This window comes from Lipophrys pholis (genome assembly GCF_963383615.2).
Source record: "Lipophrys pholis genome assembly, chromosome: 1".
NCBI lineage: Eukaryota > Metazoa > Chordata > Actinopteri > Blenniiformes > Blenniidae > Lipophrys > Lipophrys pholis.
This window is the reverse complement of record NC_137635.1, coordinates 55265516-55282868: the sequence shown is the minus strand read 5'-3', so window position 1 is coordinate 55282868 and position 17353 is coordinate 55265516. Positions and strand designations below refer to the sequence as shown.

Below are 17353 nucleotides of genomic sequence, written 5' to 3'. Positions count from 1 at the left end.
CATCGATCCTCTGACAGATTGTTTCCCAACGACACCACATGTTGGTTCTCGGCGTTCCGTTCTAACAATCGCAGTCCTGGAAACAGACGAATGTACAATGTGCATCATGTGCAAAGTGATTTAGTTCCTCTGGAAACATTTGTTTTTGTGTTTCAGCTGGGAAATGAAGCGTCAACAAGCAATACTCTTGTTAATAAGATATATACTATTTATAGTACACTGATACCAACACTTGTTAGATGAAACGAACCTGACGTTCTAACGCTGTTCTAACGCTGTTCTAACGCTGTTCTAACACTGTTCTAACGCTGTTCTAACGCTGTTCTAACGCTGTTCTAACACTGTTCTGACGTTGTTCTGACGTTGTTCTGACGTTGTTCTGACGTTGTTCTGACGTTGTTCTGACGCTGTTCTGACACTGTTCTAACGCTGTTCTGACGTTGTTCTGACGCTGTTCTGACACTGTTCTAACGTTGTTCTGACGTTGTTCTGACGTTGTTCTGACACTGTTCTAACGTTGTTCTGACGTTGTTCTGACGTTGTTCTGACACTGTTCTAACGTTGTTCTGACGTTGTTCTGACGCTGTTCTGACGTTGTTCTGACGTTCTGACGTTGTTCTGACGCTGTTCTGACGTTGTTCTGACGTTGTTCTGACGTTCTGACGTTGTTCTGATGCTGTTCTGACTCTGTTCTGACGTTGTTCTGACGTTGTTCTGACATTGTTCTGACTCTGTTCTGACGTTGTTCTGATGCTGTTCTGACGTTGTTCTGACGTTGTTCTGACTCTGTTCTGACGTTGTTCTGACGTTGTTCTGACGTTCTGACGTTGTTCTGACTCTGTTCTAACGTTGTTGTGACGTTGTTCTGACGTTGTTCAGACGTTCTGACGTTGTTCTGACTCTGTTCTGACGTTGTTCTGACGTTGTTCTGATGCTGTTCTGACTCTGTTCTGACGCTGTTCAGACGTTCTGACGCTGTTCTGACGTTGTTCTGATGCTGTTCTGACTCTGTTCTGACACTGTTCTGACGTTCTGATGTTGTTCTGACGTTGTTCTGATGCTGTTCTGACTCTGTTCTGACGTTGTTCTGATGCTGTTCTGACTCTGTTCTGACGTTGTTCTGACGTTGTTCTGACGTTCTGACGTTGTTCTGATGCTGTTCTGACTCTGTTCTGACGTTGTTCTGACGTTGTTCTGACGTTGTTCTGACTCTGTTCTGACGTTGTTCTGATGCTGTTCTGACGTTGTTCTGACGTTGTTCTGACTCTGTTCTGACGTTGTTCTGACGTTGTTCTGATGCTGTTCTGACTCTGTTCTGACGCTGTTCAGACGTTCTGACGCTGTTCTGACGTTGTTCTGATGCTGTTCTGACTCTGTTCTGACACTGTTCTGACGTTCTGATGTTGTTCTGACGTTGTTCTGATGCTGTTCTGACTCTGTTCTGACGTTGTTCTGATGCTGTTCTGACTCTGTTCTGACGCTGTTCAGACGTTCTGACGTTGTTCTGACGTTGTTCTGATGCTGTTCTGACTCTGTTCTGACGCTGTTCAGACGTTCTGACGTTGTTCTGACGTTCTGACGTTGTTCTGACGTTGTTCTGACGTTGTTCTGACGTTCTGACGTTGTTCTGACGCTGTTCTGACGTTGTTCTGACGTTGTTCTGACGTTCTGACGTTGTTCTGATGCTGTTCTGACTCTGTTCTGACGTTGTTCTGACGTTGTTCTGACGTTGTTCTGACTCTGTTCTGACGTTGTTCTGATGCTGTTCTGACGTTGTTCTGACGTTGTTCTGACGTTGTTCTGACTCTGTTCTGACGTTGTTCTGACGTTGTTCTGACGTTCTGACGTTGTTCTGACTCTGTTCTAACGTTGTTGTGACGTTGTTCTGACGTTGTTCAGACGTTCTGACGTTGTTCTGACGTTGTTCTGATGCTGTTCTGACTCTGTTCTGACGCTGTTCTGACGTTCTGACTCTGTTCTGACGTTGTTCTGATGCTGTTCTGACTCTGTTCTGACGCTGTTCAGACGTTCTGACTCTGTTCTGATGCTGTTCTGACGTTGTTCTGACTCTGTTCTGACGTTGTTCTGACTCTGTTCTGATGCTGTTCTGACTCTGTTTGTCCCAGCAATGATACAAACACACACAACCTGAAATAGTCACGTGAATCATCATGAGAGTCTGAGACTCTATTTTAAATTAGAAAACATACAGAGTGAAAGCAATGATGGGACAAAGTCTATAAGTCAATATATATATATAGTATATAAACAATGTATATTAATTAATGTACAGTACAGGAGAGTAAAATCTAATGATGTATAATCAATGTACTTATCATCAATAAACATATAATTTAGATGTTATTTCATATCATATAAGTGTGTGTGTGTGTGTGTGTGTGTGTGTGTGTGTGTGTGTGTGTGTGTGTGTGTGTGTGTGTGTGTGTGAGATGAACTGAATGTGATGATGACTCCTCAGTAGATGTGTGATAATCCCCCCTGCGGTTTGTTTCTTCATTTGGCCGTCGTTACAGGAGGAGACGTTACTGGACATTCATCCTAATCTGGGATTAAACGTTTCTCCTCCTCTGACTCACTCTCTCACTCCACAGCCACTTTTTCACTCTTTACAAATTTAACTGATTGTCGTGTTTCGTCTGCAGGAAGCTGAGCATTTGTCTTTGTGATGGACTCTGCTCTTCCTCTTCCTCTTCCTCAGTGTTTTACCCTCCCTTCTTTCCACCCCCGCCCCACCCCCACCCCCCCTCCCCACCCCCCCTCCCCACCCACCTGTAAGCTGACACAGCACCTATAAACATTAGCTGCTTTCTTCCTAATAGGATCCGCGGGACTTAAATTGTCATCTGATAAAACTAAGGCGCTTGATAGCTGCGCCGCGCCCTCTTAACCAATTTACACTCAATTAGGATAATGGGGAAACAAGCAAAGAGGGACAGCTTTAATATATTAATGTGATAAAATGATTATCAGTTTCCTTTGACCATGACTGGGACCCGTCCAGGAGACGCTCATGAGTCACATATCAATACCAATCATGAGTGACGTTAGTGAAACCGTCCAGAACCGACTCTCTTCATGAGATGTGTTGGTGGATTAAACTTAAACTGTGTGTAGTAACAACAGCATATCAGGTGTGAAAGTCCCAGGTCCCTTTATAGACTTCAAGACAAGTTATTTTACATTAAATAAACATGAAACTGCGTTAATTCATGTTAATGGGATGTATTCATACAGACGTTTTATTGAATTTCCTGCAACAGCTTTTTTTTTTTTTAACATTTAATTCAGTCAAACTATATTTTACATTTATTAGAAATAACTGAAATCTTTCAACCCTTTAGATTATTGCATTCATGAAATGAGCTTATAGATAAATAGAATAATTCATAATATCAAACGTTTCTTAATTTCTTTTAATCACGAATTAGACGTTATAGTTTTTAAAATCAAACAGGTTTTGTTGTTTGTTTGAGTTGAAAGCTGGAAGCGATGGATGCAGTGACTCCTGAAGGATTTCAGAATGTGGCTTCAGCTGTACACGCTGTACGCCTCCTTATAGGATTAAAAACTGAAGTTAATCCGTCTCATGATGAATGAAATCTGCTTCCCAATGATTTAAACTATTTTTAGTGAAAACGTTTGGTGTGTTCTAAAGACTTTGTTTGTTTTTCTGGAGGAAGAAACTCAATTCAGGATTTATTTGATTTGATGTGACAGAAGAGAAGAATGCAGCCATGAAGTTTAATGAATGAATAATATCATAACAGTCGTTCATCTTTTAAAAAGCACAAAGTCATTTTCTGTCGTTGAAACGTCACTTTTCTATTTCATTACGTTTTAAAGTGAGTATCGTATGAAAACACTCCAATTATTAACTTTAATCAAATGAAACCTGCTGAAGAGCAAATCTCTCGTTATTACTGGTGTTTTATGATTCATTAAAAAGATTCTGTAACTTTCTGATTTTATCCTGGATTCTGACTCTGCAGCTCTGAATGAATCCAGTGTGTGTGTGTGTGTGTGTGTGTGTGTGTGTGTGTGTGTGTGTGTGTGTGTGTGTGTGTGTGTGTGTGTGTGTGTGTGTGTGTGGTTTCATCACTAAAACTAACAGGTTTCCACTCAAACCCACAGGACGTTCCTGTTGGTCGTTTCACAGATTTAGAAGGTTGTTCCATGAACGCTTCGCTCCAGATTTAGAACCAGACGTTCCACTGGTATAACGTTTATGACCGAGAACGTTTCTACCACAGAGAAATAATCTACCAGACACACGGTTCCTTCAGTCGCTGTGTCGTTTATTCATTCATTTAGACTTTTACATTAAATGAGTGTTTGTAGTGAGTGAATCTAGAAGCCAAGCGTCTCAGCAGGAGGACGGCTCCGCCTCTCGGCGCCGCCTCTCGGCGCCATCTGGACACAAATCCTGACCCTAAGTTCTTTATTTCACTCTCAGGCAAGAGTAATGGGCTTCGCTCGTTTCCTGGAAAACCTTCGTGTCAAAGCAACAAAAGGTGGTCAGTCAAAGCCACTTAACCCTTTGCTGCCCGGCGTCCTGCTTCGCTCCACGAGGCTTCGCTCCACGAGGCTTCGCTCCACGAGGCTTCGCTCCACGAGGCTTCGCTCCACGAGGCTTCGCTGATGCTCCTGCTCCTGCTGCTGCTACTGCTGCTGCTGCTGCTGCTGCTCCTGCTGCTGCTACTGCTGCTGCTGCTGCTGCTGCTGCTGCTGCTGCTCCTGCTCCTGCTACTGCTGCTGCTGCTGCTGCTGCTGCTGCTGCTGCTGCTGCTGCTGCTGCTGCTCCTGCTCCTGCTCCTGCTCCTGCTCCTGCTCCTGCTGCTGCTGCTGCTGCTGCTGCTGCTGCTGCTGCTGCTGCTGCTGCTGCTGCTGCTCCTGCTGCTGCTGCTGCTGCTGCTCCTGCTCCTGCTCCTGCTCCTGCTCCTGCTCCTGCTCCTGCTCCTGCTCCTGCTGCTGCTCCTGCTCCTGCTGCTGCCAGATGGCCTGAAGCACGTTAACATTTAAAACCGCCGCCATGCTTGACCCGTTCCTGGAAGGGACCAGGGTCTACCTTGGATCCGATCCGAGGTTTAGGCTCTGTAAAGACGGTCCAGAGTTTGAACTTCGCAGGCCAACATTGATATTTATTGAAATCTTCCTCCACATTAAAGAATGAAGCTCTTCTCATGGACGTAAACAAGTTTTGCTTAAATATGTAACAAGAAAAGTCAATTCTACACAAAACACAACTTGATATTGTTGCACACATACAACATTTTATTTCCAATAAAAAACAATAATGACATTGATTTCTTAAATAAAATGTTAATAAAAATGGTATCACACTTTTTTTATTTGCAGAATTCTGATTAAAATGTCACCAGTAACCTTTTTCTACAGGCTAATAATACATTAAAAATGAACAATGACAATAACAAAGCAATCAACTAATAATAGTTCAATGAAGGTGTCCAATCCCGACTCCAAGAACCCAAAGCCTGGTAGAACCTCAGGCTCTTCAGGTAGAGGGCCTCAGGTAGAGGATCTCAGGTAGAGGACCTCAGGTAGAGGATCTCAGGCTCCTCAGGTAGAGGATCTGAGGTAGAGGACCTCAGGCTCCTCAGGTAGAGGACCTCAGGTGGAGGATCTGAGGTAGAGGGCCTGAGGTAGAGGAGCTCAGGCTTCCAGGATTCAGATAGAGGACCTCAGATAGAGGACCTCAGGTAGAGGACCTCAGGTAGAAGACCTCAGGTAGAGGATCTGAGGTAGAGGACCTCAGGTAGAGGACCTCAGGTAGAGGGCCTGAGGTAGAGGAGCTCAGGCTTCCAGGATTCAGATAGAGGACCTCAGGTAGAGGACCTCAGGTAGAAGACCTCAGGTAGAGGATCTGAGGTAGAGGACCTCAGGTAGAGGATCTGAGGTAGAGGGCCTCAGGTAGAGGACCCCAGGTAGAGGACCTCAGGTAGAGGACCTCAGGTAGAGGACCCCAGGTAGAGGACCTCAGGTAGAGGATCTGAGGTAGAGGATCTCAGGTAGAGGACCTCAGGTAGAGGACCCCAGGTAGAGGACCTCAGGTAGAGGATCTGAGGTAGAGGATCTCAGGTAGAGGATCTCAGGTAGAGGACCTCAGGTAGAGGACCTCAGGTAGAGGATCTGAGGTAGAGGGCCTCAGGTAGAGGACCCCAGGTAGAGGACCTCAGGTAGAGGATCTCAGGTAGAGGACCTCAGGTAGAGGACCTCAGGTAGAGGACCCCAGGTAGAGGACCTCAGGTAGAGGACCTCAGGTAGAGGATCTGAGGTAGAGGGCCTCAGGCTCCCAGGATTCAGGTGGAGGAGCTGAGATTTTATATCTTCGCAGCCAAAATCACAGAAAACCACTTCTTGCTTGACAAACCCACAGATGCCCTGCTGGCTATTCGTATTCTTACATTCAGATTTTTATCACATTTTTTTGGATCAAAGTCTCTGTTGTATATATTTTTAGTATAAATGTAACCCGACTGAAACTTTAGAAATTCCAGGAAACACGTCCGAGATATTTTCTATCTCAGCATTTTGCAGATTTACGAATAATTTAATGGAAAAAGTAAAAAGTTGAATATTAGATAATGTGTGTGAAGAGTGAGGGTGGCTCCTGCCGGCCGGCCGGCCGACGCTGCAGGAGGAGGCCCAGTGTGCAGGAGGAGGAGTCGGTTCAGAGCAAATCTCCAGTGAAGTCTTTAGGCTAATTAAGGATGGGATTGATCTGTGCAACACCTACTGGAGCTGCAGCGGCTTTGCGAGCGCCAGCTGGCAGAGCAGAAACGTGCAGCATGAGGACAGCCTGCCCACCCCGAGGCCGCCGACGCACCGCAACCTCCTGGTCACTCCATTTAAACTCAACGTCTTGGATGGATGGCTTTAACTCAAACAGTTTAACGGAGATCATCTGAGCCACTAATTGAACATGTTTATATTCATTAGGCGGATGGAGCACTTTAATTTCCTGCCTTGGCTTCATGTTGAACACAAACAAATGCATGACGACGCCCCGTTAAACTGTCGTCATAATCAAGTGTAACGTTAAAGTTCAAAATGTATAATTAGACTAAGTAAAGGAAAGCAGGCTGGTATTTTGTATTGGATGTGTAATCTAATACCATTTAAAGTCTCCTTTTGGCTCAATCAAAACCTCTCATTTCAGATGTAACTGCAATTCAAACAAAACGTTGTAAGCCTTCAAGTTAAAAGTCTTTTCTCCCTTACATTGTCCGTAATGAAGGGATTAGCAGAGAAACCGGGAGTACAAGCCATTATCTCTCAGACAATAGAGTTTTTGAAAGAAAGTTTTGTTGAGCTTCATTAGCAATGGCCTCCCTCTGTGGTCTGAATGCAGGACACATTTGGAGCAATTACTTGACCAGAAAACAACTGTCAGTCATTCTTAAAGGGGAAGGATTCCAATTATTAAACCTCTTAAACCCTCTGGTCGTTGAGCGGCGTGGCGGCTCTGGTGTCCTGCCTGGTTAAAGGAGGTTTTGTCAGGAGAAGAAGACGCTGCAGGTTCTTCAGCAGCTCCTCGCCTCATTTGTTTGCAGGGGATTTCAGGGACTTAACGGGGAGTAACTAGTAACTACTCAACACACACTGACAGTGTCACTTGCCTACTTATGGACTCCACCATGTGCGTAGCGTAGCTGCAGAAGGAAGGTAAGAGTACTTCCTCCATTCAGATAGGAATTTCTTTTTAATGCTGCAGCACTTTCATAAAGCATGAAAACAACCTGCTGCTGTTGATTTGTGCTAAAGAGTGTGAAACTACCTCAGGGAGGAGACTGAACATATAGAAACTGAAAGTGTTCGAGTTTCTTTTTAACTTGTTTTCAACAACATTGGTAAACATGTGAAAACAAACTAAATACTTATTGATAAATGATTCAATTCATTAGAGCAGCTACAGAAAGCTGAAGACTTTTCTGTCATTATATCTGTAAAGAGTATTAATAATCCGTTAATAACCTTTTAACTGGTTGATTTCTTCTTTCCTTTCAGGTAAAAATGGGACTTTAAGTTCCTTCTTTTGAGAAAACGGTTCATTTATTCTCCAAACAGGACTCCGTCCTGTCGCTTCACATAAATCTGCTCCACTGCCTCGGCTCTTTACATCTCCTCACGCTTTCAGCCTGTTGCTCGACTTCTTTCCTGAACGAGACGAGACAAAGTGTCTCCGGAGGCTCGGATGCATTTGTCAATGGATACGCTTGGAATCGTGGATGATGGTTGCCTGGACAGCTATGACATGGCCAAAGGTGCCGGTTCCAGCGCCGCAGGTCGAGTCCACAGCATCGACGTCATCCTGGGCTTCACTAAAGACCAGGACCCGTTGCTGCACCCGGTGGGGGGTGACGACAGCCAGAAGGCCAACGGGTCCAACGCCGAGAAGCAGGTCCAGTCCGACCCGTACGGACACCTTCCAGAACTGGGAGACGGCACCCAACACTCGTCCTACCACGGTGAGCCATTCCTCTCATTGCACATTGATTCTTTACCTCAGTCAGTAAACTGGAGGATGAAACCAAAGAGCAGGACAGGAGCACAGCGGGCTGAGAGGAAACCCTCCTCTTCAATAAACATTTCTACTAATTAAACTGATGAAGGATGAAGGAACGACAAGCGGAGAAAACAAACCAGTTAGTAAAGACACTCACAACATATCAGAACAGAATCACTGGGATCCAATTGGACAACAAATCATTAAATCATTTAGCCTTAAAGACGACCGAAGCATTTTTACAGATTTTCCCAGGGAATTCTAGAGTTTAGGCCATAAAATGTAATATAAAGCAGATATTTTGAGGTACGCCTGAGTGAGAAATGAAAGAGTTTTGTGTTCCTCGCTGGGTCGGAGTGAACATCTGAAGATAAGAGGAAAAAGTTTAAAAGTTGTTTGTTCTGGAGCGTCTGGAGCTTCTGGAGCGTCTGGAGCGTCTGGAGCTTCTGGAGCGTCTGGAGCTTCTGGAGCTTCTGGAGCTTCTGGAGCTTCTGGAGCTTCTGGAGCTTCTGGAGCGTCTGGAGCGTTTGGAGCTTCTGGAGCGTCTGGAGCTTCTGGAGCTTCTGGAGCTTTTGGAGCTTCTGGAGCGTCTGGAGCGTCTGGAGCTTCTGGAGCTTCTGGAGCTTCTGGAGCTTCTGGAGCTTCTGGAGCTTCTGGAGCGTCTGGAGCTTCTGGAGCATCTGGAGCTTCTGGAGCTTCTGGAGCATCTGGAGCTTCTGGAGCTTCTGGAGCGTCTGGAGCGTCTGGAGCTTCTGGAGCTTCTGGAGCTTCTGGAGCGTCTGGAGCTGGAGGTTAAGGTTCAGGAGCAGCACTGGTTCAGCTGGTGTTCAGAGGCCTGAAGCAGGAGCCGTTTGTCTTTACATGACATTAAAAAGTTAAACCTAAACACAGTCATGTGACAGTCCACCGACGGAAATATAAAGGCTGAAGAACCTCAAAGAACCAGCTGAATCTGGATTCTAACTTCATTTATGGCCATTCAAAGCTGAAGAGGTTGTTGATAGACGACAGACACTGGAGGCTCCGTGAGCTCCTGCAGGTAAGCCCGACCTGGCACACCTGAATGGAAGAGAGTCCAGATTAATGCCGTCATCCTCGGAGGAACCGGACTGATGAGCAGCGATACTCCAGGTAACGTCTGGAGGTTTAGAGCAGCACTTCTCCACAGGTAAGGACTGGCTGCTGCTTCCTTATTGGAGGGTTAGGGTTAGGGTTAGGGTTAGGGTTAGGGTTAGGGTTAGGGTTAGGGTTAGGGTTAGGGTTAGGGTTAGGGTTAGGGTTAGGGTTAGGGTTAGGGTTAGGGTTAGGGTTAGGGCTGCTTTAATCTGGACTGCTTCTCCTGGGGTATGTCTGGTTCTGTTTCTACAAATACGGTCGACATCTAAACAGCTTCTGGATTCCGCCCGGCAACAGTAAAGTCAAAAAGAACTACAGAAGATTCAGAGTGAAATCGACCGAGAAGGTTTTTATAATCAAGATGGATTCCGACCAATCACAGCTCAGCAAAGTGCTAAATGTTCCTCTGAGGTCTGCATCCTGATCTAGAACCAAAATAACTCTTTAAATATGTTGAGCTGAAACACTGAAACGCCTCGCCATGCTTTTAACTGTCCAGCCTCAGATACTTCTTCACACATTATCAGGGAATTCTTCTTCGACCTGCAGTTTTGGGCTCGTTCTCATTTCTTGGTTTGTTTGAACCGGTCCAGTCTTTGCTGGTGGGAGGAGCCATCCACCGGCAGCCTGTCCACCTCATTGGCTGAAACCATTTGTTATGAGTACTGAGCCTTGGTGCATCACTTCTTCATGTATTTCTTGGAAAACATAATCTGCAGTTCGTTTGCTGAGCAGAAGTCTCCTGTTAGATTAGCGGAGGCAGAACCTGCAGCTTTAACTGGGAGCATCTGTTCCTGCGGGATTACAGGGGGGAATTCAGTGAAAGACGTGATGTCATGTGGACCCGTCCAAACCCCCCGCCGGGCTCAAACCCTGGCTGCCACCAAACGAGGTCACACACAAAGGATTTCACTTTCTGAGCAGCCGGCAGGCAAACATGTTCACTTTGACCGCTTTTGTCTTTAAACCAACTGAGGGGATCATCAGTCCCTCCATTGTTCAGCCGAGAACAAATCTGAAGTTGTGGAAAGTTAAAGTATAAAACTGAAACGGAAGGTGGATTCCTGCCTTTTCCTCCACGATGAGAGAAAATATCTCTTTGTCCAAAATGTAGAAGTGCAGATCAGACGTGTTGTAGGAGGGAATCGTACCGATGAACAGAAAGTCTTCAGCTGGAGTTTGTTTGTGAAATTAGAAAAAGTCAAACAGCAGAAAAGGTCAAATATAAACAAGTTTCACTGTATTGATCAAATCACACACTTAAAAACTCTTCAAACTTTTAATCGGATATAGATGTTTTATTTAAATACTTCTAATGTTTCTGTCCATCACCACTCATCCATCATCCATCATCCATCATCCATCATCCATCATCCATCATCCATCATCCACCATCCATCATCCATCATCCATCATCCATCATCCATCATCCATCATCCACCATCCATCATCCATCATCCATCATCCATCATCCATCATCCATCATCCATCACCACTCCATCCATCATCCATCATCCATCATCCACCATCCATCATCCATCATCCACCATCCATCATCCACCATCCATCATCCATCATCCACCATCCATCATCCATCATCCATCATCCATCACCACTCCATCCATCATCCATCATCCACCATCCATCATCCATCATCCACCATCCATCATCCACCATCCATCATCCATCATCCATCATCCATCATCCATCATCCATCATCCATCATCCATCATCCACCATCCATCATCCACCATCCATCATCCATCATCCACCATCCATCATCCATCATCCATCATCCATCATCCATCATCCATCATCCATCACCACTCCATCCATCATCCATCATCCACCATCCATCATCCATCATCCACCATCCATCATCCACCATCCATCATCCATCATCCACCATCCATCATCCATCATCCATCATCCATCACCACTCCATCCATCATCCATCATCCACCATCCATCATCCATCATCCACCATCCATCATCCACCATCCATCATCCATCATCCACCATCCATCATCCATCATCCATCATCCATCATCCATCACCACTCCATCCACCATCCATCATCCACCATCCATCATCCATCATCCATCATCCACCATCCATCATCCACCATCCATCATCCATCATCCACCATCCATCATCCATCATCCATCATCCATCATCCATCATCCATCATTTATCCATATCCAACATTTTCTACCAGATTGCTGAAAATCACTTAAAGAGTAAAAGAATCTTGCATTTCCCCTTCATGACCTACAAGGTGCATCTATGTGCCATTAAAGTCTTTCCTATCATTCATGTGAGTGAGTGAGTGAGTGAGTGAGTGAGTGAGTGAGTGAGTGAGTGAGTGAGTGAGTGAGTGAGTGAGTGAGTGAGTGAGTGAGTGAGTGAGTGAGTGAGGGAGGGAGGGAGGGAGTGAGTGAGTGAGTGAGTGAGTGAGTGAGTGAGTGAGTGAGTGAGTGAGTGAGTGAGTGAGGGAGGGAGGGAGGGAGGGAGGGAGTGAATGAGTGAGAGTGGATTTAGACCAGGTGGTGCAGCAGCTTCAGGCCCATGAAACTGGAGCATGAAGCAGAAGGTGTTCAGGGAGAACATGCAGGTTTCTCTCCTGACGGAGTTAAACCAGCTCCACGCCGTCACACAGTGACGATTGATGCGGTTCAGTAGTTTGGTTCAGTGTTTAGGAGTCGGTGGGACATGAACTGGTAGTTGGAGAGTTTCTATCCTTCATTCTGAAGGTCTTTAAATCTGCGTCTGCTTTCATCCTGTCCTTCATCTCAGAGTCCGACCTTTTCTCCAGCGACAAGTGTGATGGTGAGATGAGCGGCCTGCAGAAGGATGACGACGGGGCTGAAGGTTCTCCGGAGGCCATCAAGGAGGAGGAGCACACCAAGAAGAAGCACAGGAGAAACAGAACCACCTTCACCACCTATCAGCTCCACGAGCTGGAGCGGGCCTTCGAGAAGTCCCACTACCCAGACGTGTACAGCCGCGAGGAGCTGGCCATGAAGGTCAACCTGCCTGAGGTCCGAGTCCAGGTAAGGCCACACTCTGATTGCTCGCTGGTTGGGATATTGGTTCAGACGCCATGGAGGCGGAGCAAGGTGGCAAACCCCAAACTGCTGATTGTATCAGGAACCACGTGCGGTGGAGAACTTCAACAATTGACCCAAAGGCAAACTAATGAATGTGAAATTGTTAATATGATAGAGATTTAAATGTATATGACTTAACTGATGGTCAGATCAGTGTTGATGATCTGGTTCTTCAGGATCAGAAGGTTCTGTTTTACTCTGCATGTATTTCTTTATTTGATTTGGTTATTTAACCCTAACCCTAACCCTAACCCTAACCCTAACCCTAACCCTAACCCTAACCCTAACCCTAACTCTAACTCTAACTCTAACCCCAATCCTAACCCTAATCAAAACCCTAATCCTAACCCTAACCCAAACTCTAATCCTAACCCTAACCCTAAATATAACGCTAACCCTAACCCTAACCCTAACTCTAATCCTAACCCTAACCCTAAATATAACCCTAACCCTAACCCTAACCCTAACTCTAATCCTAACCCTAACCCCAATCCTAACCCTAATCAAAACCCTAATCCTAACCCTAACCCAAACTCTAATCCTAACCCTAACCCTAAATATAACGCTAACCCTAACCCTAACCCTAACTCTAATCCTAACCCTAACCCTAAATATAACCCTAACCCTAACCCTAACCCTAACTCTAATCCTAACCCTAACCCCAATCCTAACCCTAATCAAAACCCTAATCCTAACCCTAACCCTAAATATAACGCGAACCCTAACCCTAACCCTAACCCTAACCCTAACCCTAACCCTAACCCTAATCCTAACCCTAACCCTAAACCTAACCCTAATCCAAACCCCAATCCTAACCCTAATCCTAAACCTTAGCCTATTTCACCAACTTTTAAACAAAACTATTGACCTGAATTACATGAAATCTTCAAGGATGATTTGTCATCATCAAGGATCAATCCATTGAATTTTGGGACGTTTCTGAATAAATCCCCAAAAACTCTTAGAACTGTCTCATACTAAGTGGATGAGAGAGGCACCTCATGGAGATCAAAGGAGATCAGCGTCTGTTGCCATGGAGACGCTTCCTGCTCAGTGTTTCACAGTGATGTAGCTACCTGACAGGCTAGTTAGCATCGATATGAGCTAACGGTCAACATGCTAGTGATACGAATGCAAACAGAGGACTGCACTCTACCGAGTGTAGCTCTAGTTCTGTTAAATGATTCACCTCAACATGACCCCACGTTGTCTTAAAGGAGACAGCTGACATAATGACGGACGGTTCCTCTAAAGCTGCTTGAGGTTTAATCAGCTGGACGATCCAGAGACATTAGTCCAGATATGAGCTTTGGAGAACAAGAAGTTTCATGTCTTCTGATTCGAATTCCGTGTCTTCCCGTCCAGGTTTGGTTCCAGAACCGTCGGGCGAAATGGAGACGCCAGGAGAAGATGGACACCAGCACCATGAAGCTGCACGACTCCCCCATGCTGTCCTTCAACCGGCCCCCGATGCCTCCCAACGTGGGGCCGGTGGCCAACCCGATGCCCCTGGATCCCTGGCTGACGTCGCCCATCTCCAGCGCCACGCCCATGCACAGCATGCCCGGGTTCATGGGCTCGCCGCAGGGCCTGCAGCCGTCCTATGCCGCCCACGGCTTCCTCAACGGCCCCGGCATGGTGCAGAGCATGCAGCCCATGGGGCCGCCCGCCTACCAGTGTCCGCCCGGGTTCAACGACAAATACCCCATGGAGGACGAGCGCAGCTCGAGCATCGCGGCGCTCCGCATGAAGGCCAAAGAGCACATCCAGTCGATGGACAAGACCTGGCAGCACATGTGATCCAGCCAACGTTTACACTGCTCCTCCACTGCCTGATCCACCAGCCAGTGACACTGCTCCTCCACTGCCTGATCCACCAGCCAGTGACAGTGCTCCTCCACTGCCTGATCCAGCAGCCAGTGACCAAAGAAGACCAGAAGTGAAAGGCGTTAACACGAAGCAGAGACTCTACCTGTTTGGGGTTTTTTAAATTCTGAATATATTTAATCCTCAAAAGCGTTTTTCTGAGCCTGAGGGAGAACTTTCCATCTATTTTTTTGTTGTTGTTGTTGTTTTGGACTTCTGCCAGCTTAGTAGAGATGAACATCAACCGATTTAACCGAGATCTTTTCCTCTTGATTGACTCTCTGATGGATTTAAAGTCTTGATGAAGTCCTGACCATCAGATCACTGGAGCAGCACAATGTTCACTTTTATACGACCGTCCTCTGAATCCAGACTTGTTCTGAGCGTTTTTGTGATTGTGAGATGTTTTCTACATGAACTACAACTAGGACGCTGTGCAGGTGGTGTCTCCAGAGGTGGTGGGGTCACGTAGCCCTGCTCTGTCACATTCTAATGTATGATGTAGGAGAATCCACCGCGTTGTGGTGAATCTTCCTGAAGGTCGTTGCCTCTCTGGTCCTGTTGGTTCCTCCTCTTGTTCCTCCTGATTTGTTCTGTAAATACTGAGCACGTGTTTCAAGGTCAAAGAAAAACAAAAAGTTCATTTCAAACGTTGTCGCTTCCCAGTTTTTTTTTTTTTAAACGGCCCGAGTGGCCTTTTGAGTGGCGCTGAGCTCTGATGGGGGAGGTTGTCGGAAGTCACAGAGCATAATCTGTAATCTGGAGGCTAATTTGAACAGACAAGCATAGCTCTTAACACCTAATTACTGCTTTTAAAGCGATTAACCCCGGATTGTCAGCCATAGACAGAGTGGCCTCAGATGCCCCTGAAAAAACCTTTTCAAGACCTGAGTAACTTTGCCCCTCCCCTAAAATGCCCTCCTTCATAGGATTTTTTAATTTCCAAACACTTGGTTGGGGTGTGTTCGCTGGAAGTTCTGCTGCAGTCGTCAGGAAGGACGGGGAGTCTGAATGGTGGAAGGACGGGGAGTCTGAATGGTGGAAGGACGGGGAGTCTGAATGGTGGAAGGACGGGGAGTCTGAATGGTGGAAGGACGGGGAGTCTGAATGGTGGAAGGACGGGGAGTCTGAATGGTGGAAGGACGGGGAGTCTGAATGGAGGAAGGACGGGGAGTCTGAATGGAGGAAGGACGGGGAGTCTGAATGGAGGAAGGACGGGGAGTCTGAATGGTGGAAGACGTTTCCTCTGTAGGTGATTTGTTGTTTACACGAGTTAAAGGGAAGGAAGAGTCTCTGGACGGCTTCCGGACAGTTTCACACACCGAATCATCAGTTTATCATCAACAAACAGACACGACAACCTTTTTTCTTTATTGTCATGAAAGTGGAGTAAAAAGCCAAAGACTGATTTAAAAAAAATAAGAATAATGTTTTCTTCTCCCCTGAAGTTTTGACGATGTGACATTCCTCCCCGTGTGAAACCAGAATAAAGCTCCGGAGCTGTCGAGCCACGCTGACTGAGGACCTTGTTTTCTTCCCATTAAGGCGCCGCCGCGACTCCGGCGCTGTTAATGAGCGTGGCAGCGCGGCGGCGGCGGCGGCGGCGGCGGCGGCGGCGGCGGCGGCGCAGCAAGCCGGCCTGACGGAGGCCTGTTGTGTCCGCTCAGCCCGGTGGAGCTCTGCCAGGCCGTTAGGCTGATGAGGCTCCACTCCATCAGGCCCGACCGGGGCGGCGGGGGGGGGGGGGGGGGGCACAAGGCCTCTCGCTGTAATTGCCCCGCGGTCGTCTGTGTGGCTCAACTGCCCCGAGTTATTTTGGGAGGGAGGGTAATGAGGGATGTTTTGCATGCAAGAGTTTTGGAAAGTTAGAAAGTAAGAAGCTTCAGTCTTAAAATGTTTCAGGAGGAAGAAGCAGAGAACTTTTATATTTAAACCTTTTGTCTGATTCGGCCTCCAAATCTTTTGATTTCATACTGATATCAATCAATTACCCCAAATTCATTCTGAACCAACGTTCACATTGTTCTTAAGTCAAACGGAAACACGTTAGTTACTACAGGAAACTAGTTACTACAGGAAACTAGTTACTACAGCAAACTAGTTACTACAGGAAACTAGTTACTACAGCAAACTAGTTACTACAGGAAACTAGTTACTACAGCAAACTAGTTACTACAGGAAACTAGTTACTACAGGAAACTTGTGAGACATCAAACATCAAAGAGTTAAAAAGCTCAATATATTTCAGAAGATTAGTGAACATATTAAAAACATTAAAAATACGACCGAAACAAAAACCCAGTCCAGGTTTCATTGATGGAGAGAGAGCAGCACAGAGAGAGCAGCACAGAGAGAGCAGCACAGATAGAGCAGCACAGATAGAGCAGCACAAAGATCAGATAGACACATGAAAGTCAACAAGAAAATTACTTAAAACCAGTGAAGTTATGTGTCCATGCAGCAAATAAATGAAATCTTTTTTTTTTTTTTTTTTTTCAGAAGTTGGCATGGCTGCCGTACACGACCGGGGGGGAACGCACAAAGAGAGAGAGAAGAGAAGAGAGAGAAGAAAGTTTGAGGGGGGAGGGGGGAGGGGGAGGGGGGAGGGGGATAACATACAATATCCTTGTTGTGCTACATATATTATTTGCAGTTATCACACTGATCCAAATACTTTCCAACTGTTTTTGGATTAAACCAGCCTGAGCAGCTCTAT

The 17353-nt window shown here is 46.1% G+C and overlaps 1 protein-coding gene across 1 annotated transcript; it reads left to right on the top strand.

Annotated features, from left to right (window-relative positions):
• Window positions 1-6751: 6751 nt before the first annotated feature.
• Window positions 6752-16150, top strand: rx2 (retinal homeobox gene 2). The gene is made up of 4 exons (XM_080481502.1): window positions 6752-7704; window positions 8047-8507; window positions 12458-12714; window positions 14137-16150. The coding sequence occupies exons 2-4, from the start codon at window positions 8234-8236 to the stop codon at window positions 14569-14571; spliced, it is 966 nt and encodes a 321-aa protein (XP_080337628.1). The 5' UTR covers window positions 6752-7704; window positions 8047-8233; the 3' UTR covers window positions 14572-16150.
• The last annotated feature ends 1203 nt before the right edge of the window (window positions 16151-17353 follow it).

Excerpts from the sequence above, each read along its gene's own strand:
- rx2 (XM_080481502.1), top strand. The coding sequence starts at position 8,234 with ATGCATTTGTCAATGGATACGCTTGGAATCGTGGATGATGGTTGCCTG. Across the intron at positions 8,508-12,457 it reads CCAACACTCGTCCTACCACG|AGTCCGACCTTTTCTCCAGC; the intron begins GTGAGCCATTCC and ends CCTTCATCTCAG. Across the intron at positions 12,715-14,136 it reads TGCCTGAGGTCCGAGTCCAG|GTTTGGTTCCAGAACCGTCG; the intron begins GTAAGGCCACAC and ends CTTCCCGTCCAG.